The sequence below is a fragment of the Aureobasidium melanogenum genome (genome assembly GCF_000721775.1).
Source record: "Aureobasidium melanogenum CBS 110374 unplaced genomic scaffold scaffold_2, whole genome shotgun sequence".
Lineage (NCBI taxonomy): Eukaryota > Fungi > Ascomycota > Dothideomycetes > Dothideales > Saccotheciaceae > Aureobasidium > Aureobasidium melanogenum.
The window spans coordinates 1495586-1520943 of record NW_024470054.1 but is presented as its reverse complement, the minus strand read 5'-3'; the positions used below and the strand labels follow the sequence as shown (position 1 = coordinate 1520943).

The following is a 25358-nucleotide window of genomic DNA, read 5'->3' as shown; positions in this document are numbered from 1 at the left end:
CCAATTTTCACAGAGCAGTGGGAGCGAGGACGAGGTAGAATGTTAGGTGAATTCCACTCGTATGCCGTGCAATGCTCTCACAATCAGAGTGCTTTGATGTGTTTTCCCTGCCTGTAAGACGTGGTGTGATTGCTGCTGCCAAGGTCATGAATGTCGTCTAGCATTGAGTTGTTGAGTTGGGTGATCTCGCCGTCCAGAACTTCTTGTTGTAGCAGAAATCTGCACTCGAGATCCATGTGTATTGCTACATATCAAAGATGTGCATGGGTCGGACCTGCACTGTCGACGGTTACCCCTCCAAGTCCTGCTGCATCCACAAGCCAACGGTCTTCCCGCTCCGAAGGGTACCCATGTACACTGGAAAAACACTGCTTGCGCATGATGAGCCGCGAATCATTGCTCCCAATCAAGAAATGAGTTTGTGTATTTCCAATGGTCGGGATATGGATCCGTTGCTGTGTCAATGGGCATGTCTTAACCCAAAGTAGACAACAGCAAAGGAAGCAAAGAGGCTGGTGGCTAGCAGAGCCTCAGACATGCCACAGCAACATTCTGATTGACAACGACATTTTCATGCATAATGGTTTCTGTTGCGTCGGTTGTAAATGCAGCGCAAGCGTTGTTGAGATATTGTATGGTGTTGAGCACGGATATTTCGTGGCGGGTAAAGTGAGAACCGCCTCCAGTCTCACCAACGTCTTGTTGAACCTCTTGAGAACCTCTACAAAAATTGGCGTGGCTTTTTGATGCGCGTTGTGTAGAGAAGTTGTTGAAAAGAACGCCTGGTGAGCCGCCAGTTATTGGACGTCAGAGGCGTGCGTGGCGCGCGTGTGCTTCGCGCTAATCTTGACCAACCATTTAATTAAATCGGTCGGGGCCGCAAGCCGTGATTGTTGAAAGTGCTGAATTATCTGTGCCGAACGGAGGCGTTATTGTGCAGTCCGCAAAGGTCGAACGTCAGGATGTTTTTACGTCAAAGACAGCTGGTGCCGATAGCGAGCTGTCAGCAATATGTGTAAGTTGTACCGACCGGTCAAGGCAACCTTTTGAAAGTTGACAGGATCCTTGTGCCTCATCAGGCGGTATCAGACTGGTTGCGCTTGTAAGATAGTGGGACGCGGAAAGCGTTCGGAGTAGGGATTTTTGTCGAAGCTGTTGAGGCTCTTAGCAATAGGATGAAGGGTGCTATAAGCGTCGTGGAAATTTAGGCAAGTTTGCGATTGATGTGCCTCGTGTTTAATCAATCGCGAGTGCTTGGAAAGACTGCTTACACTATCATTTTGCGCTTTGACCATGAGCTGTGCTGTCCTGTAGCTAGTTATCGCTTCTTTCTACACTACGGCCCCGCTGCTTGTCGACGCATGTACCATTAGGGTCTGGGGAACTTGAGATAAAAACTCGAGCAGTATGTCATTGCCTCGTGCTCATGAACGGACCATAGTCGACTGAGTACTAGTGTTTGAATAAATCCGTCAAGTGTAATTGCGAAGCGCAGTGGTATGGAGAGAAATCGTCGCTGCACGGTGGCTGCTACCTACTCGTAGAGGTGACCGATTTCGCAGAGCGTAGTACAAGGTGACAAGAGTGTATGATATGTATAAGAAATCCTTCTGGCTTTGCGCGGCGGTGAGAACGTCTTTCTATTTCACAGCAGTGATGTGCGACAGGATGTCGCTACTCGATACAAAAGAAAGAGCCCTCAATATCATGAAACGGGTAATGACGCTGGCCTCAGCTATTCGTGCCGCTGGGTGGAGATGGCCGTTTTTGAGCCTCCTGTTTAGCACCGCTCAGGAGCCAGTGTCCTGCAATATGGGTCTGCCCAAGCTATCCATAGCACGACAGCGTCATTGCTAACAGACAAATTCACGCACTGATGCCGGCGAACAAAATCGTGCACGCGACGCGGTGGACCTGCTGACGATCTCTTCACCTCAACAGAGAGAGATATTGCAGGCAGAACTTTACCATCGTGATTCGTACTCGGAGTAGATTGCGATCGAAGATAGAGTCGATGCGATCGCAGCAGTACACGTACTTAACTCGTCAGCTTTACCTCACGATATAATCTTGTTTAGGTTGCCTGTCACTACCACACGAATCAGGGATAAGTGTGATGCTGCTGCGGAGGTGAAATATGTCCAATTTCTGGGCACAGCGGAGATGTGTGGGCATGAAGGAGAACAAGGACTGGTTTTTTGCTAACTGGGTCAGACACGCGCCAGCAAACAGTCTTGACCGATTTGCCGGCCCGAGCTTAGCCGCTTGCGCACAAGTCAAGAGTCAAAAAACATCAAAGAGGAACATGGACGTTTGGGGATGGTCTGGAGAAAGTCTGTCGGGCCCCGGGCCAGCACAACTACTGATTCTCCAGAGAAACCGCGACTGCGTGCCAGAGATAGGGAAGGTCGTTGCAATCGCGAATCCACGAAAGCGTGAGTTTTGCACAACGTACTCGAGAAATGAGGTGTTATCCAGAAGTGGTGTCACTGTCAGCAGATATGTACGAGGCATGTCGGAGTCAGCATCGCAACGGAGACAGCATGACAACGACACAGGCATCCTCGAGGACACGGACGCAGTCTGTCACTAGCCACAAGACACTTGCGCGCTTGTGGCTAGACCTCCCGTGGCCATACCACAGGAGACGTGATGAGCGTTCGGAAACGGCCACGACCGCGCAGACCTGAAGCCTGATGCTCGCTGAGATCGACAAATCGTCAACATCATCGGCTTGTGTTTTGGATTTTGATGCTGAATTCAGATGTCTCTTGCGTCGCGCAAAAAAAAGGTGGAGAACAGCAGTAAAAAATGAGGCAGCCAAGTGATCGGATACGGCACACATCTCTCCTGACACTCAAGATTTGTCGAGTGCATTAGTCCTGGCTGCGCAACCGCTGGGCATATCGAGTGGAGTGGCATGGTACAGAGACAAGATACCTCCAGTAGCACCAAGCCTGCGCGTAACATGTGGCCGAGTATTTTGTCTGTGCCTGAACCAGCAGCGGCGCCAGGGCGGACCTTTGTTTCTGTTGTATTGTCCGGGGCCCGGGCTGCCCCCTCGATTAGGAGTGGTGTCTGCTGTTGCCGTTGTGCCCGTCGCCGGCCAGCCCAGAACAGCAAGCTGCTGCAAGTCGCTGCTCACTACGATCCCCAACGCGCTGCAGGCGGAACGCTGGCAGAGCCAATCCTCGCTTGTCAAACCTTGTCCCGGCTCCCTGTTCCTGGTCGTGCATGGGGTTTGAAGCCACACTTGAATCCTGCCGCATCCGTGATTCGCGCCCGCACCCGCTTCAACCCTTCAACGACGCTCAACCAACCGCACCACCAGTTAACTGCCCACACTTCCCCAATCGACCTGGAGCCTGGGTTCCTTGCTTTTTATCACTGCCTGTTCCCGCACCTCGATTTTTCTTCCTCCCGGGCTGTGTCTTGACCATCTGTTGTTTGCTCGACTTTGCTGCGTTTTGTTGCGTCTCGGGCTTTTCCTTTTATCAATCGTCATAGCATCAGCATCATCATTCCAGCCGATCCGGTTTGGGAAGTGACGACGCCCTCTAGGTTGGAACATACCAAGAAGCCGCAACTCCCGCTTTCGGTTGCAACGAGGAACTGCTGTGCCTTTCCTCAATCATCAGGAAATACCATCTAATATTTTCTGTCGACGGTGCGGCTTTCACTAGCTGATATCGCAATACCATCACCAACCCTATACACTTACCTACTCTTCCCTCTCACCAGCCTCATCGATATCCATCCGTAAGTATCCGGCAAACAAGTCAGGGCGTATTCTCCGCACGTGCAGGATCTGACTAGCAACCGCAGTGTTGCGCAGCCCTTCTGATGCTTGCCGGCCTTTGAAGTCCACCTTTCTCTCTCCCTCTGGCATCTCGACACAATACAGGAATGCCTTATACACCGCCCTCTCACCAATCACCCGCCTCGTCTAAGACGACGAGCCCGGCTATGAGCCGCTCATCATCATTCAGTGCAGAGAGCTCAGGAACACGATCTCCCGCCTCACCAAGACCTGCACTTCCTCGTTCAGTATCATCGACAACCTACCTGAACAAGCAACGACGAGGTCCTTCAATCTCTCAACAAGAGCCAGCTGGTCTGCCGCAATCACCTGTTGGCGACGACGAGTCTAGCACTGTCCGTCACATCGAGGGTGTCATCTCTAACAACGGTAGCATCCGCCAGTCACCTTCTCCTGTGAACAATCTGTTGATTCCGACAGGTGCCATCTTGTCACCCCCAGACTCGTCTGAAAATTCCGATGGCGAAGACGGTGCCGACACACCAAGGGGACGTAACGGTTTTTCTCACAACTGGGGTGAACTAGAACAGGCCGTGCGGTCCATCGAGCTTAAGCGGGAAGGATCACCTGCAAGGGGTGGTGTCTCTTTCTCAGAACCTACCACCACCATTCACTCACCCACAGCACTGAGCGCCACAGCACGCAAGATCTCTCACTCGAGGTCATCCACGGAAACAGCAATCATCATCCCTGACCGTATCGTTACTGAGTCACCGTCAGAGGAAAGTGACGATGATGACGAATTGCGTGTCAAGCCTCCGCTTGTAAGAAAGAAGTCTGGCGAACTGGTCAAGCCTGCTCTTAGACCGTCTTCAAGACGCAGATACTCAAGCATGCCTGGCACCCCTACTTACTCCAAGTCGGTCCACTTCAATGACAACGGTAACCAAACCAGACACTTCCTGCAGGTCGAGAAGCCGTCTGCTATCAGTGCCGGCTCCTCGCCCGTCGACACGTACGATGAGGAGAATGAGTACCCTTTCGAAGGCAGGGACAACTCCAACAAGACTGAGTGGAACCTCAGGCTAGCAAACTTTCCCGAGGATACCCATGAGCGTAAGCATCAACCCGTCCGTGTCGAGAAGGTCTACCTTTCAACCGACACCAAGACACTGATCGGCACTGTCGCTGTGGCAAACATCTCATTCCAAAAGCATGTCGCTGCTCGCTTTACTCTTGACTACTGGAAGACGACCTCTGAGGTAATGGCCGAGTATGACAACGATGTCCGCAAGCAGAACCCTCACGACGGTTATGACCGCTTTACATTCAACATTCGCCTCTCTGATCAAGCGAACCTGGAGAACAAGACACTGCTATTGTGTATTCGTTACAACTCTGGAGGCCAGGAACATTGGGACAGCAACAACGGCATGAACTACCAAATCGACTTTGTCAAGAAGTTGGCAAAGTCAGCTTCGACAAGCTCTCTGTCCTCTCTTCCTTCTTCAAGACCTTCACGCAACACCATTCCCCGTAGCAGACACTCACCTCCTGCAACGTCAATGCGTCAGGAGCGTAGCCTCTTTGGTGACGAAGACTTGCTTTCCAAGAGCTCGACTTACCACTTCGGTTCCCCGGAAAAGCTCACTGGTGACCATGCTGCCCAGCCTCAAGTCAAGCTGAAGCCTCGCTCCAAGAGAGTGGATCTTACTCGTGCTGGCTCTGCCCCTGCCAATGGTCTCGGTGGGAGATACGACTTCGGAGCATCGCTTAGTGCCGCCTTGTCGAATGCTCAGGATAAGCTCGGAAAGCAAAGTGGATTACTTCCTCACACCCAGTCTTCTTCCCAGTCTCAGGGGCACTACTTCTCACCCAGGGTTGCCAGTGAGGTCAAACCTGTGGTCCCGGAGCGACCAGACGCTATAACCACCGATAGACCCGCCATCGGATCCCAGCAATACAAAGACCTCGTGAACAAGTTCTGCTACGTAGGTTCCAACAAGACTTCCACCAAGGCCTAATCCCCATGGTGCTAATTATCACATCAGTTCACTCCTGGATCTTCGGGCAAATCATCACCTTCGCCTCAAAGCAGTTCCGGATCGAAGCCTAGCAGCACCGACGGCTCTGGTGACGGTGCATCGCCGAACGAGTACAGCCCCCAATCTGGGTCTGTTACTCCTACGCCACCTCAAAGCTTGTCGCCTTTCCTCGACGGTGCAAACGACGGATTGACTAGCTGCAACGATATCAGCAAGTTGATCTCCCGGTCGGGCTCACCTGCATCGATCAGCAACAGCAACAATTATGTTGCACGAGCTTACAGCTACCCCTACGCAAGGGACGGATATCTTTCGGAATCACATACCCCGACCGCCATCCGTGGCTGAACGCTAAAATTGATCTATGAGACGCGTTCTTGCAGCACGACTGGGGTCAGCACCTGTCTCCTCAGATGCTGCAATGCGACGAACACGATCAACCTTATATGAACCTGGGCAACCCCCTGGTCTGATATGGCTTTTCGACAATTTCCTTTCTTCTTTTTTTTTTCTTTTCCTTGGTCTATCAAAGCGATTCGGCATTGATCATTTCATCTTGCAAGGCGTTCCGGATTCTCCATGAATTGTCTCGTGGTGTATAGATGGCTCTCGAAACAATGATCGACAGACACTTGTGTTTTGACCGTCGTCAAACTTGGGCCTGTTTTCGAGCGCGATACCTTTTTCTGAAAAGTCGTTTTCGTTTTTTCTTTTCGCCTTTGCTATTTTACATTTTCCTTTCTTCATTCTATTCCCTTTCTCTTTGTATTTGCTTACTTTTTCCTTTCTCACTCATCGACGAACATTGGGAGGCAGGTTGCTGTGCATGTATGTACAGGGCATTATTTGCATCGACTCTCGACTCCGGTTGCGAGTTAATTCGAAGTTATGGCAACAAGGATGGTGAATTTTTGGTGGCTGGTATGGGATTTCGTGGGTCTTATCACGACAAGACGTGCATGGCATGGATGTATCATGTTCTCACGCTGGGTTCTGGATGGGCGGAGGACGTGTTTCCTTTAAGTGATCGTCACGAATCAATACTTAGGAGGATGAATCACGGACTGAAGGCAACAGCAGAAATTCAATACTTCTATTACTCTTATCATTCACTTTCTCCCTCTTCGTGACTGCCTATCTTGTTGGAGGATTTTGACATGCGCACGAGCAATGATCTGGCTTGTGCACGCCATGGCACTCTTACCTCTTTCCTCCTTCTCGACATGGCACTCAAGCAAGAGACATCACAACCCACCATTATCATGTCTTCATCTTCGGCCCCAGAGGGACTGGTCATTGATCAGACAACCATACTATCGCTTCTGTCCACTTTGGCGATTCTGGCTGCGGCCTACCTGACATCTCTCTATACACTGCCTAGCACCGCGAGCATCAAAACCCGCTTTCTCTTCATCTGGCACGCCTTCGACGCACTGATTCATTTCATCCTCGAGGGCACATTTCTCTACAACTGCTTCTTCTCTTTTGGTTCCACTCTGCTCACCGAGCCTCTACTCCCTGCCAATGTCTACTTCTTAGGTCGTGCGGGCAGAAACTACGGCGCTGCGTATGGAGAACATTGGCACAGTGCGCTTTGGCGCGAGTATGCCAAAGCTGATAGAAGGTGGGCGGGGACTGATCTTACTGTTGTGAGTTTGGAGCTCTTAACGGTGTTTGTGGGTGGACCATTGGCTTGTTGGATCTGTTCTCGGTTGGTCAAAGAGAAGTGGGGAAGTGCGTGGTTCTGGATGTGTGTGCTTGCTACTGGAGAGCTCTATGGCGGTAAGTGTCTTGTTCTCACCCTCACGCTTTCACGTTCTGGTGGCTTTTGGTCAGGGTCGCTTTCGCGGACTACAACAACTTTTGCACACTTGACGCTCAATTATTGTACTGATCATTCTGCTCGCTCAGGATTCATGACTTTCGTGCCCGAATGGCTCAGCGGCTCGCCTAATCTAATCACATCGAACTGGATGTACAAGTAAGTTTGCTCGTTTTCGCTTTCGATAATGCCCTCTGTACTCGCAATGCATTTGCTACCCCTCACTCTACCAAAAGACATGGGAATTTCTGGTCCCCAGATCGCGCAACTTTCGCGCCTCCGCGGCCACCAAACTTTCCCATCGAAGATGTGGCTGTCTATGAGCAGGCATGCTGTGGTCACAAGACTTGCTCTACTTCCTTCTCTATTCTTAGTTCTCCACAGTTCCCCTCCCTTGACTATCGAAGTAGCCGAGGAAATTATACCGAGGGCTGGATATCGACAAGCTAATGCAAAACACAGATGGGTATACCTTTTCTTCTTCAATACCATTTGGGTTTGGATTCCCCTATGGATCCTCTACCAAGGCTACGGAGTCTTCACATCTGCTCTGAACACTACAGCTTCTAAGCAAAAGAAGAGATGACGCATCGAAGTCGAAACGCTTAGAAGCTTCCTGACTCGAAGATCAGAGATCCTGGAATACAGTTTCGACGTGTGCGTCGGAAAACATAACTGGCTCTGCCTGTCTACTGTACTGTTTCAAAGCCACTTGTGCAAAGGTCAAAGGCAAAAGCCTCAGCGAAGAACGGAAAAAGGTCTCAGGTGATCAGACAATTGAGTTAGTGGATAGCAGCGGAAGAATGCATCTTTCCAACCGTTACAAAAAAACAACGGGTTTAGGGACTATTAGACAAACCATCTAACGGGCGAACCACCCCGATCGTCTGAATCAAACATGGCTTCTAGAAAGAGAAGAAGAACTCAAGACAGACATCGCATGCTATGTCACAACTTACCCATAGCAGAGATCCACTCTTCGAAGATCCGGTGCAATCCTTGGGTGTCCCCTTCGTATGTCTCCTTGAGCTCCTCGTCGACAAACTGCACATTGCAGTTTCCACCAAAATCAATGACCCAGGCATCGTTGTTCGCATCAATGAAAATGTTGTGGACATTGACGTCGCCCCAGACGACCTTGTGCCGGTGTAACTCCTTCACAGTAGCCTCTACTTGCTCCTGCCAGAGCTTGTGAAAGCTGAGATTTGACAGCTCAGGATGTTCTGCTAGCGGCCACCCCTCTAACCATTCGAACAACATCCCGGCCACGAGTCTGTTGTCGAGGAGGACCAGCCCTTTGAATGGTGACACCTTGAGCGTTCTATCTAATCCAAACCTCGTTATTTCACCAAGCACAGATACCTCGCGATCAAATTCAGGAACCATGAGATCCAAGCGAGGCTTGAAGAAAAACTTGGTTCCCTTGGTGGTATGCACTTGCCGCATTGGACCAGCTTTGATGGCTTTTCTGGTGACAAACAACTCGCTCGCTTGGATTGTCTGTACCGCAGGGCTCAGTCTCAAGTCTTGTTTCGGCACTGGAGCTGCGTCCCAACAGTAGCTGTTTGTGATATGATCATTGGCTAGTGCGGCCCTAGATGTATCCCAAGGATAATTGCTCGAAACGTCTCCGATCACTTTCCCAACGACACCGCCTTCAACGCGTGCGTCTTTGCTAAAGGCAATGTGAACTGTCGGGGGCTGGATACAATCTTGCAGGCTTTCTGGTTTGGAGGGATCTGTGTTTGCATAGGCTTCAGAGACTGGCATGCAAGTCTTCCATACTAGCTGTTGGAGGGCTTTAAAGATCTCGAAAGGGAGGTTCTTTGGTAGATCATTTTCATCTTTCTCGTTGAGCTCCGCGAGCAGTCCCTCATATGTAGAGAGAAACTCTGTTCCAACCAGGTCGTCTAGAGGTACACGGATCGAGTATTGCGTTCCAGCATGCCAGACAATCATGTAATGGGGAGGATCGCCAAAGAAATTGGACGAGTGTACAATGTATTCTTCGTCCATGTCTGTAATGGTGAACGCAGCTGGATTAAAAGTAGAAGCGCGGATAAGAAAGGCGTCGATTGTGACGAGTCGATGGGTCAGCTCAATTAGTACATACAAGAGCACAAGTAGAAGCATGCGCCAGAGAGGGTGCAGGAGCAAAATCCAAGGCCAGGCCAGAATCGGGCAGAGGACCGTAGCAGATGATAGAGGAGGCAGGCGACGAGCTGCAAACAGAGCCACTCACTTCCTCATTTGATGTATAAGCGAGTTCGCTTCCACAACTCGTGGGTGCTACGTAGCAGCTATCTACCCATTCCGCTTTTGGCAGGAGCAGTAGAGTTCCCCACACACACCATGACATAGGCTGTCCTATGCAAATAACGACCCTTCGAACGCTCTTGACAATAAATGATATCTGATAGTGGTCTCAAGAAGTCGTACCGATATAACTGCTAAGCTTCCTAAAAACGAACGTGTTTGTGCCACGTGGGTAAATATATAACCATGGTGATGTAGATAAGGTCTAAACTTTCATCCTCTTCGTGGGCTGAAGACTGTCACTTTCATTGGCATGTTGCTTATAGGGGAGATGAGCACCAGCACTGACTGAGATTATCAATATGGCTGGACAGAGTGTAAGAGTCGTGCAGAGAGTGTGTTACATCGTCAGCGTATGTTATTTCATGCTTCGTGCTTCATATTTCCGTGACTCCCCGCTGAGCTATTGAGATGTTGTTACCCATGTTTGACAAAAGAAAAGAAAAGAAGAATAAAGAGGACATACACAAAAAAGCAGAAAAGCAAATGGCCTCAAGCGCCTGCATTGCAACTCCTCAGCAATGGTATGAATGAGTGTATCGTCGTTCCTCGATCGTGGTGCTCCCTGCTGTGAAACCCTCACATGATTGTTCTTGGTGTTTCCTTTTTTTTGTTTCTAATTTCCTTACATTTGGCCAAAGTTATTGGCAGTTCTTGTTAGCTTCTCTCTGAAGCTTCCTCATGGCTTCTTTGTGTGCATCATCGAGATGTCCGTGTCTCATCGAGTTTTCAGCTTGAAGACTTATGCGGCGACGTGCGTCTTGTCGCCTCTTTTTCTCGGCCGCATTAGCCGTACCCCTTCTCTGAGTGTCACGTAGAGTTTCTCCGGTCTGTCGTTTCTTATCCTCATCGAAGTCCACGCGATGCATCAGAGTTGGCTGCGCTATAGGGAACGGGGCTAGGGCTGAAGATCGTCGTGGCATGCGTGGAGCCCATGAATCGTTGTTCTGAGTGGCAATAGCTGTATTGTTCATGCCACTCAGAGTAACATTCACGTTCGGATTGTAGACTCCGCTTGAATACCGATATGGTGAGGCTGGGGGCTGAAAAGTCTCACATGGAGGCATTGGATACGGATTTCGGAGAGGATAGGCGACCATCATGAAGGGCGGACAGTTGTTGTGCACGGGGGAAGTTGCAATTGGAGTCGTTCTCGCTGTTGTATTGGCAGGCGATTGGCAGCCCACACTGCTCGAAGCACGAGGTGCGTGAGATGAAATTGTGGAGACTTGGCTGTTACTCACACTTCTTGCATGTAAAGTCGCTCGGACTTGCGAAAGTGTTGTTTCGTCAAGGTCTGTCGACTCGACATTGTTAGAGTTGCGATCTGCGAATTTGCCATGAGACCCGAAATTCCTTCTCGCGATAACGCCCTGAGTCTCGTTGCCCACGAAGTTGTTCGTGAGAGAGACTTGCTTATTTCTCTGGTGTGCAATTGTTGTACGATCGTCTAAAAGAGTGGGTGCAGTATTGAGCATCGGAAGCGAAGAGTTACGCTCCTTGACCCTTGCGGACTTGACTGGTGCAGGTATCATAGCTGCTTTACCCTTGATGGTTGAGACACGTCTAAAACTGCGCTTGTTCTGTTTGATAGCGCTTCCTCTTGACAGACCATGTTGCAATGGCTGCGGCACTGCCGTCTTCTGGCTTTCCAATCGCTCAGAAGTATCATCTGTTGTGTGAGTGCCCTCAAATCCTGACCATACGCTTGGCTCGTTATTTGCGTCGTATGAATGTGCGCTTGAGGGTCTCGAATTCAGCTCTGCTTGAATCACAGTCGTTCTCCACTCCAGCGTTCGATTGACGATTTCTTCCCTTGAGATTGTGGCAAGCCCAGAGAGGTGTTTTGAAGGCCCATCATGGTCACACTCGTCAAGAACCTCGCCCAGATCCAATTTCTTGGGTCCATGATGTGCGTATTGGAGCGGTTCGTTCGTGGCCTCTTGGTCCAGCGGAGGTTGGTGCTTTTCGTTCGTCTCATCTTCTTCAAGTGGTTGCTGTGGGATTTTTTGTCGGAACAGCTTGACTGCTACAGGAATGTTCTCTTCGTCTTCATTTTGATTACTGGGTTGGATCGAGAACTCGGTTCCTGCTGCGTCTTGATCAGATTCCACATGTCGTGCGTGATCTTCTAGCATATCTGAAGAGGTGTCACATCTGTCATCCATTTGTGGGACAATGGGTGGTGGTGGATATGAGGTTGGTCTCAGACTGGGATATCTCCGTGGAGACTGTGGACGTTGTGTCTGCGGGTTGTCGGCCGCTGCTTCTGTGTTCTCGATGGATGTTTCGACAGGCCGGATCTCATCGGGATGCTGTTCTCGATCGCTTGTTGTTGCTGAGTTGCGAGTGTCGGGCTTCAACTTGTCCAGTATAAAGCTCGCTGCGCTATGAAGTTTATGACTATTCTTCGACGGAGATGGTGGGTAGACTTGTCTCTGCTCGACAACAGGCTTCTTCTTCTCCGGCTCCCTGTATCTCTCTTCCCAAGCTGCACGCTCTCTGTCGACGTTCTCTTGAACCGCGCGTCCGGTGTCAATTTCTTCCTTTTCGAGTTCTTCTCTGTGTTCTGCATCTACTGCTGATTTTTCTTGCTTTCGGCGTCGAATGGGTTTGAAGAGTTTACCCTGAAACACCATTGCCAGAGCAAAAAGGACAGGAATCATGCCAATTTCGGCTTTGATCCCTCTTGTCAGAGGATAGGTCGCGGTCCCGAAGCCGAAGAGCTTGACTCTATGGAATTCTGCGACAGATTAGTGAAAGAATACTATGATCCAGACTCGACATACGCCACGTGTACACCCAGAACTCCTTCAACCCAGCACGACTGTAGCAATCGATTCCCAAAACAAGTGCTGTGGTGCCAGAAAATGCTGAGCAGATCATATAAGCCGGCTCTTTCGTCTTCTTGAGGAATGACGGTGCGAGCGCGGCAAGACACACGAGTGCAATGAACAGCGCGAGCATCGAAGATGACGTGATGAGGCCTCCCGGAGACAGTACCTCGATCCACATGGCAATGCAGAAGCCTCCTACAATGCATCCAGAACGTTTAGCCAGCCATTGGACGTATTGTGAGAGTACTGCGCCAAGTATGATGCCAGGCAGGACAGTGGCGACCAGATATGCGCCCTGAACACCGTTGCTAATGTTTCCATCCGGCACAGACATTACATAGACTATTAGGACCTGCGCGGAGATCAGCATCGTGGTGCAACGAGAATGGTTACACACATACCGTGATACAGATGCTGGCGAGGTAGGCACAGCTGAGGAACATGTAGAGTCTGCGATTATTGGTTAGCAAGCAAACATATGCGAGGTCGTGGTGAAACGGACCTCATAAAATGAATGCTGGCGCAGGCGTATGCGCAGCCAGTCATAATGAGCAGAGCGCCAGCTACTCCGAAGGCGGGCGTGAGACGTGGATGAAGAGGCAGCCCATCGCGAGTTGAACTGGCTGAGGTACATTATTAGCATCTGTCAGACATTGGATCTTGGGCTCAGCCAGACATACCCGGTGATATTGCTGTCGTGTTGAGTCCATCTGTGGCTTCGAAACCTGTCGTCGCGTTGAACCCGATGGTGGGATTGAGACCGCTCGTCGTATTGAAAGAAGTCATCCTCGCAGAGCAGATCAGGCGCGACTGAGAAGCCAGCGCCTCTGAGTCTCTGCTGGACCAATTTGTGCAGGCGCTTCGCTTTCTCAGTCGCTTTCCTCACTCTTCAGAAAGGCATTCGCAGAGGAGAAGTGATTGATGCAATAAACACAACGACGAGCTAGATGTTTCACGTTGGTGGGGGATGAACGTGATCACTATGATCAAATATCATGCTTTTACTTTAGGGCAGTGAGGGATCAGTTCATGACACTCTGGGAAAGTTTAGAGGGCAATATGTGAATGATTGAGGGACAATTGACGCTGGGGTAAGATGGCAGGAGGACCTGCCCGAGGTGGAACAGTGCGAAGATTGCGGAACTTGCATCGCCTATATAGGGCAGGGACGATATGCCTCGCAACTTCGACATCGAGTTAAGCAGGACGAGGCCCGCGGGCATACGTGTAGGTGAATGCATGCAAGAACTCTAAGGACGAGTAAGCATGCAGAGTGATGAGCGTCGGACTGCCTGTTTAGCCTTTAGATAAAGTTCTTGCCGCTTACCGGATTGGATGTCTACTCTATCCAACTCGACCGTGTCTCAAAAGAGGTGGTTGGATTTGAACCAAGTGAACGGCACGGGCTGCACGGGCGGCTGTTGTCCGCCCGATGCCAGCGAATCGTCACTGAGCGTGGTGCCAGGATCTACCGGCTGCGCAGAAACATTTCCAAGTCTTGCAAGGTGTGGCTGCAACTTTTCAGGTTATAATCCCGGCGGAGAGGAGCAAGGCTGGTGCTGAATGCATATGCAAGTGGAGTACGCACTGTCAAACGGTTATCCCCACTCCGAGAACATGCGGAGGAGCTGACCATCACGCACAAACCTGGCCGAGTACTTGTCATCGTTTCCTTCATTGTATCAGGCTAGATGACATGGTTCTTGCTTGAACAATGCACAGAACTACTCTGCCGTACTCTCTCACGCCTGTCAGCAGAGCTTCAAACGTTCAAAACTCTGTCCAAGGTACTCGCATACTCACAGGTCTGGTCCTCCAACTTTTCCAGCCGTTGCGCATTTGCAAGACAACCCTGGATAGGCACAAAGATTACATATACAGACACGACCGCTTGACTGGTGGTCTGATATGAGGGAAGACTGGGCACGGCATCACTACGACTACGGAGCTATTCTGCCCTACAAGACATGGGGGAATATGAGGTCGTTACAGAGTTGTAGCTATCTTGCGCCGTATCACGAAGGCTGGATATGAGATGGCAACTTTACACTCGAACTCTGTCTGCGAACGCCATCGACATTGCGACCCGGTTCAATTGACAGTTAGATTCCTCGGAACACAGAGCAGTACACGAAGGACAACTCATCATCGATCAGTGATCCAACAGTAAGCTACAAATCTGTTGTTGTCTTAGCGCCTCAGTCATGGTCCGCGTTGAAGATGCACAACTATCTTCTAAGCATGGATACATCCTCAACAGAAGAAAGAGCTGAAGAGATGACGGGCGCTCGGTAGCCGACTTCCCCGCATCTTGACCGCCCAAGCACAAAGCTCTTGTGCCAAGATATGCAGGCTTCGCTTGCATAACCTCCTCTACCCATGCATACCGACGAAAAAAAACCTCTCCTCAACCATCTTTATACCTCAACAAAAGATACACACGTCTGTGCCCCCTGACGGAGTCGAACCGGCGACCTCGGCATGATCTAGCGATACTAGTGCCGCGCTCTACCAACTGAGCTAAAGGGGCTTGATGAAATGTGGTCTGATTGTATCAGATATGTCTCACGAACATGGTGTGTCGACAAACGACCAGACCATCCTTTTTTGGCTTGCTAGCCCTTCTGAACAGCAAGTCTTCAACATCCTGCACCTAAGGGACAGTCTTCGAAGATTTGAACATGTTCACGGCTAGTTAAGCTGTGGATTCGCCATAGCAACACGTCTTTTTTGATGGCCATATGTGTGTACCGTTATTAGGCCACATGCAGCTCGCCTATGGATATTGCTCAGCATTGGACTTTCACTTTTGATCGTCTCGCAGAACCACGATATCCAGGCAGAATCTGCCACGAATCCCTCAAATGCCGCGGAGTCATCGCCAACAAACCTGCTACACGCGCTGTTTGCTTGACTCATGCTACGTATATACTATTCGAAGGTCCAAGTATTAAGGATGGAACCGATGATGCCTACCTAAGGCTTAAGATCAGAGTGTTTGGCTTTAGTGTCGGCATGGCACTGGCAAGTTTTGTATACTGGACAAGGCTCTTTTTCAGTAGACCCATTGCTCTCGGCAAGTTTTACGATGCGACCTTTTGGAAAGAGGTCAATCTCAAGCCTGATCAGGAAGAGTGTAACACTACAGACTAGACATTTGTTAACAGACAGAAGTCGATGAAGGATGATGACAGACACATAGAATCCTCTCTATGTGGCCTCCAAGAGATGGCAATTGAGGAGTCGTTTGAGGAGCATTGAGATGGTTGGAGTCTGGCGGCTCATGTGCTCACGTGGCTGACTGACTATACCACGGACATTGTAGGCACATCCAGAAGCACACTGGAGAGCAAAGGATCGGAAGACAGAACACTCCAGTAGTATTCAGCAACGTGAATTTAGGACCAAGAGAGGTTCTGGTATGATTGTTCTGGGATTGGGGTTGTGATTAACTATCTTGCATATAGTAGCACAAAAAGGGTTCTATGGGATAAAAGGGATGCCAGTGCCAACTCTCTGGCGATAGCTACGATAATCATCACCAAAGAATTTGACCAGATCTTGTTCTTCGTCTGCATCATAATTGGTTAGTAACAGATCAATAGTATTTCAGGTAGATGAACCAGAAACTTACGGTTGATCCTGTCCTTGAAGAAGAACCACAAGATGATCAGATAGGACACACAGCAGATCTTGTTAGCTACAACGACTTGTGTACCTACAGCAAAGAAGAAATAGCCAAAATAGCTGGGATGGCGGAAGTAAGAGTATAGGCCCTCAGTAACCAAGACATGGTCATTCTTCTTGCTCTTTGCAGGGATATGGTTGAAACTAACGCCTGCCTGCGCCATAGCAATACTGCGAATGGCCTGTCCCATAACCACCAATGCTAACCCAAAGGCAATTGTGTATGCATTGCTGTAGCGATCTTGCAGGCCGGGGAAGTAGAAGGAAGTAACGATGATTTCGATCATGGCGGCGAGGTGAGCGATGAGGTAGGCACTTCCGTTGGAAGTGAGGAGGTAGGAGGAAACTTTCGCATTGGCCGTGTTGTAGCGTGCGGTAGTCCAGAACTCGAGAAAGTGGAACAGAGACAGTGTTGCGATGAACTCTGTGAGGCGCCAGATGCGGTAGCCGGAGAGAGCGAGTTGGATGGTAGCGATGGTGCAGGCTGAGAGAGTGATTCCCAGGCCTAGAGCGTGCAATGCGATTGACGAGATGGAGCGCGAGTTGCCTGGGTAAATAGTCGGGTCGACTAGGGGTGCGCGTGATGCTATCGCTGCTCCATTGTTGTCCGCGACTGGCGATGCTGGAAAAGGTAGCGAGATGTTTGGGTCGCCCTGGTGTGCCATCTTCAAGTGCGATGTCGAGGTAAGATGGCGACACACGTTGGCGACAGCGCCTGGATTAAACACCCAAGCTGGTCAGAGGCAGAAGTACCAAAGTTCTGGAATGCATGTGAACAATATCAACGTCAGGGTCTCCCTCACTGAATTCCCTGAATGCGGCTGCCTTGGCGCCCTCTCACTATCTCACCACGACCTCATTCATTTCATTCACAAAGACAAATTCTGCAAATATTGTTCTATTCATCATGCCTGGTTCCGAGAACAAGGCCAGGTCTCTCAGAGGAGAGCTTTACCATGCATTCACTTCTGAGCTAGTTGCAGAGCGTCGTCGTTGTGCTCGCGCCTGCACAAAATATAATAAAGCAGGGGAAGATGAAACAATGACCAGAAGACGTCAGGTTGAATTATGGAAAGAGTAAGCTGCCTTCTTTATCTACACAACATGCATTTCTCCCGTATACGTCTACCATAACACCAGTGCTTAGAAGCCAAACAGCATCCTAGGAGACACCAGACCACTACCACCTCGTAAGGAAGGTAGCACAGAGGATGAAGACGAAGAACTACTAGGCTCTGAAGCCTGGGTTGAGGCTCCTTTCCACGCAGACTACGGCACGAACGTACGTCTAGGAGAGGGCGTCTTCATCAACTTCAACTGCACCATCATCGATACGTGTCTTGTTTCCATCGGCTCGAGAACCCTATTGGCGCCGAATGTCAGCCTGTACTCTGGAACCCACCCTCTTGATCCCGAATTGAGAAATGGAACAAATGGTCCGGAGTCTGGGAAGCCCATCACAATCGAGGAGGATGTGTGGATTGGCGGCAATGTGACTGTTTGTCCTGGTGTGACGATTGGACGTGGCAGTACTGTGGGTGCGGGTAGTGTTGTGACGAAGGTGAGTCAGGCGATCTCCTGGGCATTCAAATGCTGCCTAGTGTGCTCATATACATCAAGGATGTCGCACCTTACACTGTTGTGGCGGGTAACCCGGCAAAGGTCATCAAGCAGGCGCCCAGAAACACCACCACTGCGGAGGAGAGAGCAGAAATCCGAAAAATTGCTGATGCTGCTTGAACTTGTCTCACGCATCAACTACCGTAAAGACGAGTTCGTGAATTCATTATACTGCATAAGGATCTCTCTGCGTCTCTGGTGCTGTGATTGAGAAGATCTTGATTGGAACCGCAGTTGAGTGGAAGAGGGAAGTCTGCTTTTCCATAGGAATCAGAGGGTAATCCACCTCATGTACCTTGAATTCATTGTGTGCTTCTCACAATCAGCAATGGACTTGTCATGACTTTTGGAGACTTACCACAAGCATATTCGAAAGTAGCAAATGTATCGGTATTCCGTATGGTTGCTGAAATGATGATCTGGACTTGAGGCCAGACTTCGAACATATCTCTCATGGTAGACACCAGGGCTGGTATGACTGCCTTGTCGTATGTCTGGGACGAGGATAAGCACGTTTTTGTAAAGTTGGAGAATACAAAACTCACGACATCGGCACCAAGGACCAGATCACAAGAGAATGAAGGATCTTTCTCGTACATCCAAGAACCCTTCAAAGCTCGACCCCACCACAGTACACCAATGTCCATTGAATCTTTGACATCGTTGAAGGCCGCGTTCTCCTGTAAGGCTTGCACAACACCTTCGTCACCATCGGTGGCTGTGACATGGGCAGCACCAAGATGGCTGGCGCATAATATGGATAGCAATCCTGTACCGGCACCAAGTTCGATCACCTTCTTACCCTTGATGCTTGATACCAATTCAGGCGAAGATAGCAGATAGGAAGAGAGATGGAGGGCCGCTTCCCAAGTCCGCAGTCCTGTAGTACCGGCACCTGAGATTACTGCACGGTTCTCAAGCAGCTTCAATTCAGGTTCTTTGTCTAAGATGGATGAATCCCGAGCGAGTGGAGTGTATGTCACCCAGTTCCGCTGTTGAGCAGCAGTGGCATCATCCGGCATAGGAGAAAACATGAGTTCAGCTAATGTGGACATGAGATTATCCGATATTTCCTGATGACAACGAAAACACAAACATCAGAAAAGCAGACAAAGCAAGAATGAGACAAGACGCTCTTACATCTTCTTCTGGGTCTACGATGGAGTTTTCAATCTTGGACATGAGTAACTTCAAGACACGAAGACGGTACCGCTCAGGAGGCAGAAAACGGGAAACATCGTCTGCTTGAAAGAGATTCTCAAATAACCATTCTTGAGCTTGAGACGAGCGAAGTGTCTCTGAAGAAGGCCAAGCAAGGTTTTGAGTGTCGAGCAGCTGCAGATATTGCCTGCGGAACAGACGAATCTGGTGCAGTGCTTCTCCCGACGGTATATCCTGGGTCATGGTATGCAGACTCTCACTCGAACATGTGAAGACGAGAGGATGTAAAAATTCACGATGGTCGACGTTGCATAAGCTTGCACAAAAGGTGACTAGAAGCGGCTTCACATCGGGGAAGGCACGCTAAGCACATGCAAGCACAGACCACCCACACAAGCCAGCCTGCCCGTCGAATTTGCCGTCCGTCCTGGATTCTTCTTTTGCTTCTGCTGAGACGACAATACCTTTTCGACGACCATCGATCCCATCCCCATACCGCAAAAATGGCCGACGCTCAAGTTACTCTGCGCACCCGCAAGTTCATCCGCAACCCCCTGCTTGCCCGCAAGCAGATGGTCGTGTGAGTCTTTCGCCCCTCCCCACCGCTAGAGCACCGACGCTGTCCGTCGCCGAATCGAATGTCGACCCTGGCCTATGGAGACGAGAAGCAAGAGGAGGATCTATCATCGCATCTAGACGACATTCAACATTGCGCGCCGCCATGTGTGAAACAAAGATCAGTGATTGAAGGAAAATTTTCCGATTTACTCTGCATTTCTCGGTCACTCGTCTCCATGGTCAAGGACAGACAGGACGTTCAACGGCAGTGGCAGCAGAGGCAGCCGGCACGATTGATCTCCTCTATATTGAGATCGCACAGATGTACTGACTAGGGCTTTTTTCCTTGCGTACAGTGATGTCCTCCACCCCAACCGTCCCAACGTCTCCAAGGATGAGCTCCGCCAGAAGCTCTCCGAGCTCTACAAGGCCGACAAGGACCAGGTCTCCGTTTTCGGTTTCCGCACCCAGTACGGTGGTGGCAAGTCCACTGGCTTCGCTCTCATCTACGACTCCAACGAGGCCATGAAGAAGTTCGAGCCCCACTACCGTCTTGTCCGTGTTGGCATGGCCACCAAGATCGAGAAGGCCTCGAGACAGCAGCGTACGTTTTCGGCCGCATCTACCGTCTTCTTCATCCAAAAACTTACACATCACCACAGGCAAGCAGCGCAAGAACCGCATGAAGACCCTCACCGGTACCGCCAAGGTCAAGGGTGCCAAGGCCAAGAAGGACAAATAAGCGGATCGCCCATCTCTCTAATCAGAGTAGCGGTCTGTCGTCTGTCGTCTTCTTTTTTCTTTGCCGGGCTGTGGAAATCCTGCTGTTTTTGGTACTATGCGGATCCTCAGCAGCAGTCACGCCTCGGCGCGCATTGCTTCGTCTATAAAAAGATACCACCACTTTGCAAGTGGTCCATGGATGGGGATGAAAAAAATGGCGGCGTCCGGTTCTTAGCTTTTCGTAGTTTATACCACACTTCGAAAAGTACGATCATCATAAAAGTCCAGTCTTTTGTCTCACGCTTTTCTCGTTCTGTGTGTTGGGACTTGCCATGTCTTGCATTCGTGTCGATCATGGACCACAGTATATTCGAAGACTTGCTCGCATACCTTCTCTCGCCTTTGTTCTTGTCTTCATCTGGAGCGCTCTGTACAATTTTCGTCTAGGGCTATTCCCTAGATCAAACACTCTCCATCAATGTTCTATGTCGTGCTCGTTACACATATCAATCTCTACATTTTCCCGCCCCTTCTTCAATTTGCTCTATGTTTTTCTATCAGTAGCCTTTGTCTCAAGCACGCCTACATGTATCACTATCATCATAGGCAGCTTACTCGAAGGCATCGAAACCAAGAGAGAAAATCTAATCACATTCAAATGTTTTCTCGGTAACCAAGACTTGCGATCCCGATTGAATGAAGAAGAGAAAGTGTTTGTATCATGCAAAATCGTTAAAATTGGGTATCATGTTCTAGAATGCTTAATGCTGGATGCTAGTGTTTTTCATGGAGCGTTTGCTGGTTGTGTGTTCGCAGCAGGTGGAGGAGGCGCTGGAGCCGATGCAGGTACAGGTGCAGATGCAGGTGCAGTAGCGACAACAGGAGCCACAGGAGCCATCGGGGCAGCAGCAGCAGGCGTCACACCCTCCTTCCCTCCCTCCTCAGTCTTGACCTTCTCCTCCTTCTTAACAGGAACCTTGCCCGTAATAAAACACTCCGGAACACCTCTAGCAACCCGCCCCATAACTCCTGATCCTACAATCCCCATCCAGCAATCCCAGCCTTGTCCTCCCCATCTACATCCGCCTGCGCTAACCCTCTGCAGCGCTTTATAAGCGTCCAGGCCCTGATATGGCAACTCAGTCTTTGGATCTCTGAATCTTGCTGGTTTTGCTGTGATTGCACAGACAGGCCTGGGTGGCGGGGGAGGCAAGAATTCCTTCTTCTTTGTGGATTTGGAAGTGAGGTATTTCTGTTCTTGGGGAGTGAGTGAAGGTAGGGCGTCAGGGGTGAGGACAGATGAGATGATGGTAGTTGTGGCGGTTGACTTTTTGCTGGAAGGCGCTACGGGTGGTGCGACTTCTAGTTCCGGGAAAGCTTCGAGAATTATGAGAGTGCGCTGAGCTTGTTCACGGATAAGAGGGATTGGTGGAGGTTGAGGTGCGGTCTCCGATGGTGGTACTTGAGGATATACGTCGAATGGTGTTGATGTTTGTTGTGCAGATTCTGCTGGTTGTGAGGTAGAGTTTTGTGTGATATTCGGTGTAGCCGAGTCGGTTACTGCTGCCGGATGAAGCTGGTCTGCCACATTTGGTAGTGTAGGTTGTGTTTGAGGTGCTGTCTCTCCTGTTTGACCTTCAGGAGCTGGTACTGGCGTAACGATTTGTAACGAGGAGGCCTTGTCCTTTTGTGCAGTGGCTTCTGGCGATTGTGAAGCCCAGTAATGAATGCCATCCAAAAATGATGGTGGTTTCTGTTCAGCAGCAGCGTCTGGCTGGGTCTCCGGCTCAGCTGGCTTTTGCTCAGATGCATTGTCCTGATTTGGCTTCGACTCAACTGCCATCTCATCGGTCGCAGTTAGTGTATTTGCGATTGGCGTATTCGTTTCTATATTGTCCATCGCAGCTGGTATAGTTGCCATTGGTGACCCGACTGTAGCTTTTGGCGATATCCCTTCGTCTTTTTCTGTAGTTGCAGACTCTTTTACTTCGTGATTTGATACCGCAGCAGCTTCTGGCTCAGCTGTAGCGTCCACCATGGGAGTGTCTTTGGTCTGCTGGACTCCCCGCTCAGGTGCAGACTTGACTTCAGGAGGATTGTTCGAGAGAGGTTTATCGGCCTTGGTGGCATTCGGCTCAGCAGGTGTCTCGGTCGATGGTTTTTCAGGGACGGGATTTGGTTTGCTTTCGACGACAGCTTCGATCTTCGGTTGGTGGACGCGCTTGACTTTTATCTTTTCTCCTTCCCACATGACAGAACCGCTCCAGTACCTAAAGACAGGGCCTTCGAGTTGTCGATCGCGCAAGGCTTCGAGTCTCCTTTGTTGAGCAAGCTGGCGTTCCTCCTCGGCCTTCTCCCAGCGATTGAGAGTCCTGCTATTCTCTTTCTCCACCTTAAGCGCTCTCTTCATGCGATCCTCTTGGGTCAGAGCAGGCATGGCAGAAGCAGCCTTTTTCTCGGCAGCAATCTTCATCAGCTCATGAGCCTTTTCCGAACGCTTCTGGCTCTCCTTCAGCTTGGCCTCTGTCTGTTCCTTGTTGGCGACGGTTTGACGACGGCGCGACTGTCGCGTGGGGGCATCGTCCAAGGTAGGTAGCCAGGAGATGCGTTCGGACTTTTTGCGCGGTCGGGGAGCAAGCAGAGAATTGGTAGCGGCGAGTCTCTGGCGTTTCATGAGGGGATTGAGCGGCATGTTTGCAAAGTCGTTGGCCTTGCGCTTCTTCTTGCGTGCTTCTTGACGTTCGGCCTTTTGCAGCTCTTTCTCTCCTTGTAGCTCTTCATCCTGGCCTTCGTCGTCCGAGTCGTCGCTGGATCCAAATGCAACATCCTCTGCGTCGGAGAGTTGGTAGTCGACTTGATCCGTCTCGTCTTCTTGTAGGAGGTCGTTTCTGACATCTTCGTCTTCGAGATGTTGCATGAGAAAGTGCATGCGGTTGCCGGCGGTGGCTCTCTTTGCGCGGCCATGGACCAGCAGCTCCTCGGCAGGAAGCTCATCTTCGGCGTCTTGCGACATGTTGGCGGGATAATTGGCAGGTGCATGATGGAAAGTGGAAACAGAGGGAAGGCACATGTCAGCCGCGGTTTCTTGGCGCCACTTGGGTGCCTGCCCAAACTGTCGAATCTTGAAACTTTTTTTGTCCATGACTTTTTGTCCACCAACATAACAACCAGTCAAGATGCCTCGCCGCGTGTTGTATGTGCTTGCTTCGACTTGCAAGCCCTGATCTGAGTCTGACATTTGCATAGCGATAAGAAGAATGCGACCACCTTCGCCCTTGTCCATCGTGCCCAAAACGATCCTCGCATCAACGATGCCGACGCCCCGAGCATGGTCTTTGCCGAATTAAGAGGGCCCCAAGACGCAAAGAATAGACGCAAGATCAAGGAACGTGTCGACCTGGAGGATGAGTTCGGTACAGATTACAAGCCCCACGAGGGTGAGGCTGCCCAGCACGGTGTCTACTTCGACGACACAAAGTACGACTACATGCAACATTTGCGCGACCTGGGTACTGGAGGCGGCGCTGCCACTTGGGTTGAGGCGCCATCGGCAAAGAACAAAAACAAGGGAAAGATGAGCCTGGAGGATGCTCTGCGTGGCATGAACTTCAAGGACGACGACTTGGAGAGTTATGGTGGAGAGAGTGTTGCTTCTACTGCAAGTTTGATGCCCGAAGACATGCTGCCCAGCGACTTTGTCCGCAAGACCACCTACCAGGATATGCAGAACGTACCTGACGCTATTGCTGGCTTCCAACCCGATATGGACCCCCGCCTGCGCGAAGCCCTTGAGGCTCTGGAAGACGAAGCCTATGTTGACGACGAGGATGACATCTTTGAAGAATTGACCGGTGATGCTGAGGAAATCGATCGTGACGACTGGGAGGGTCTTGAATTTGACGACGAAGAGGGCCAGGGTTACGTTGACGATGACGATGAGGGCTGGCAATCAGACGATACAATCAAGGCTGGAGACAAGGGCGAAAGCCTGCCGCCCCCTGCAGATACTGCTGCTCCGCCTCCCTCAGATCCAAGTGAAGGAGCTTGGATGGAAGAATTCGCCAAATTCAAGCAAGACGTCAAGGCCGCAAAGGCTCTTCCCAAGAAGCCAGCTCAGCCAGCGCCGTCAGACATGCAATCCATCAATACTGGTCTGTCTTCTCTGGCTTCTGGCCGCCGTAAGAAGCGCAAGGGTGCCATGACCTCAACTTCTGGCTACTCCATGTCCTCATCCGCTCTGGTCCGCACTGATGCTCAGAGTCTGTTAGACCAAAGATTCGACAAGATCGAAGAAGCTTACGCTGAAGACGATTTCGATGACTACGGTTCCCAATTCGACGATGCAGAGTCCATGGCTTCAGGCATGACTGGCATGTCACACGCCTCAGCCATCAGCTCATACTCAAGAGCCACCGACTCTGAAGCTCCCAATCTTGTCCGTAGCGACTTTGACAGCATCATGGATGGTTTCCTTGCTGGCCACTCTCGTGCTGGTAACCGCGGTCGTCACATCAAGAAGTCAGGATACCAGACTGGTATGGAGCAGCTCGATGAGATTCGCTTCGGTCTTGGTCCAGCTCGTCTGGGCAAGTCTGCTCGTGCTCAGAGCACTCGTCATAAGTAAAGTCAACAACACTTGATCTTCATCTTCTTGTTTAGCGTGGAGTTTTGGGAAAAGATATACGGATATATCACAAAAAAGGGATTATCAAGCGTAGCATTTTACTTATATCACGATACAACCATGTCAAAATTTACCCATTCACGACAACTATCAAGACCCTCTGTTCAGGACATGCCAGATCGATTGAGATTATCGTACCTGTAAC

At 50.3% G+C, this 25358-nt stretch overlaps 10 protein-coding genes across 10 annotated transcripts; 5 read left to right on the top strand and 5 right to left on the bottom strand.

The window, feature by feature from the left end:
- Positions 1 to 3906: 3906 nt before the first annotated feature.
- Positions 3907 to 6153, top strand: M437DRAFT_39062 (uncharacterized protein; the record flags this gene model as incomplete). Its single annotated transcript, XM_041019943.1, has 2 exons — positions 3907 to 5751; positions 5812 to 6153. 2 exons carry the CDS (start codon positions 3907 to 3909, stop codon positions 6151 to 6153), a joined length of 2187 nt encoding a protein of 728 aa, XP_040883828.1.
- A 914-nt stretch (positions 6154 to 7067) lies between these two features.
- On the top strand, positions 7068 to 8213 carry M437DRAFT_39702 (ebp domain-containing protein; the record flags this gene model as incomplete). Its single annotated transcript, XM_041020059.1, has 3 exons — positions 7068 to 7587; positions 7717 to 7786; positions 8090 to 8213. The coding sequence occupies 3 exons, from the start codon at positions 7068 to 7070 to the stop codon at positions 8211 to 8213; spliced, it is 714 nt and encodes a 237-aa protein (XP_040883827.1).
- Positions 8214 to 8575: 362 nt separating this feature from the next.
- Positions 8576 to 9643, bottom strand: M437DRAFT_81279 (uncharacterized protein; the record flags this gene model as incomplete). The annotated part of the gene is made up of 1 exon (XM_041027523.1): positions 8576 to 9643. One exon carries the CDS (start codon positions 9641 to 9643, stop codon positions 8576 to 8578), a length of 1068 nt encoding a protein of 355 aa, XP_040883826.1.
- A 941-nt stretch (positions 9644 to 10584) lies between these two features.
- M437DRAFT_72333 (uncharacterized protein) lies at positions 10585 to 13566 on the bottom strand (the record flags this gene model as incomplete). Its single annotated transcript, XM_041025840.1, has 9 exons — positions 10585 to 10703; positions 10740 to 10773; positions 10804 to 11099; positions 11133 to 11354; positions 11388 to 12686; positions 12733 to 13132; positions 13182 to 13230; positions 13283 to 13403; positions 13461 to 13566. The coding sequence occupies 9 exons, from the start codon at positions 13564 to 13566 to the stop codon at positions 10585 to 10587; spliced, it is 2646 nt and encodes an 881-aa protein (XP_040883825.1).
- A 2697-nt stretch (positions 13567 to 16263) lies between these two features.
- Positions 16264 to 17132, bottom strand: M437DRAFT_62972 (farnesyl cysteine-carboxyl methyltransferase; the record flags this gene model as incomplete). The annotated part of the gene is made up of 2 exons (XM_041024179.1): positions 16264 to 16352; positions 16415 to 17132. 2 exons carry the CDS (start codon positions 17130 to 17132, stop codon positions 16264 to 16266), a joined length of 807 nt encoding a protein of 268 aa, XP_040883824.1.
- Positions 17133 to 17374: 242 nt separating this feature from the next.
- On the top strand, positions 17375 to 18197 carry M437DRAFT_72331 (acetyltransferase, CysE/LacA/LpxA/NodL family; the record flags this gene model as incomplete). The annotated part of the gene is made up of 3 exons (XM_041025839.1): positions 17375 to 17544; positions 17626 to 18067; positions 18150 to 18197. 3 exons carry the CDS (start codon positions 17375 to 17377, stop codon positions 18195 to 18197), a joined length of 660 nt encoding a protein of 219 aa, XP_040883823.1.
- A 56-nt stretch (positions 18198 to 18253) lies between these two features.
- On the bottom strand, positions 18254 to 19491 carry M437DRAFT_81275 (uncharacterized protein; the record flags this gene model as incomplete). Its single annotated transcript, XM_041027522.1, has 4 exons — positions 18254 to 18399; positions 18446 to 18581; positions 18633 to 19160; positions 19228 to 19491. The coding sequence occupies 4 exons, from the start codon at positions 19489 to 19491 to the stop codon at positions 18254 to 18256; spliced, it is 1074 nt and encodes a 357-aa protein (XP_040883822.1).
- Positions 19492 to 19748: 257 nt separating this feature from the next.
- M437DRAFT_33618 (37S ribosomal protein S24) lies at positions 19749 to 20418 on the top strand (the record flags this gene model as incomplete). Its single annotated transcript, XM_041019255.1, has 2 exons — positions 19749 to 19828; positions 20163 to 20418. Coding segments are annotated over 2 exons (336 nt in total), but the record flags the coding sequence as incomplete, so codon positions are not given.
- An 895-nt stretch (positions 20419 to 21313) lies between these two features.
- On the bottom strand, positions 21314 to 23542 carry M437DRAFT_72328 (YL1-domain-containing protein; the record flags this gene model as incomplete). The annotated part of the gene is made up of 1 exon (XM_041025838.1): positions 21314 to 23542. One exon carries the CDS (start codon positions 23540 to 23542, stop codon positions 21314 to 21316), a length of 2229 nt encoding a protein of 742 aa, XP_040883820.1.
- Positions 23543 to 23705: 163 nt separating this feature from the next.
- Positions 23706 to 25153, top strand: M437DRAFT_72327 (Low temperature viability protein; the record flags this gene model as incomplete). Its single annotated transcript, XM_041025837.1, has 2 exons — positions 23706 to 23722; positions 23776 to 25153. 2 exons carry the CDS (start codon positions 23706 to 23708, stop codon positions 25151 to 25153), a joined length of 1395 nt encoding a protein of 464 aa, XP_040883819.1.
- Between the last annotated feature and the right edge of the window lie 205 nt (positions 25154 to 25358).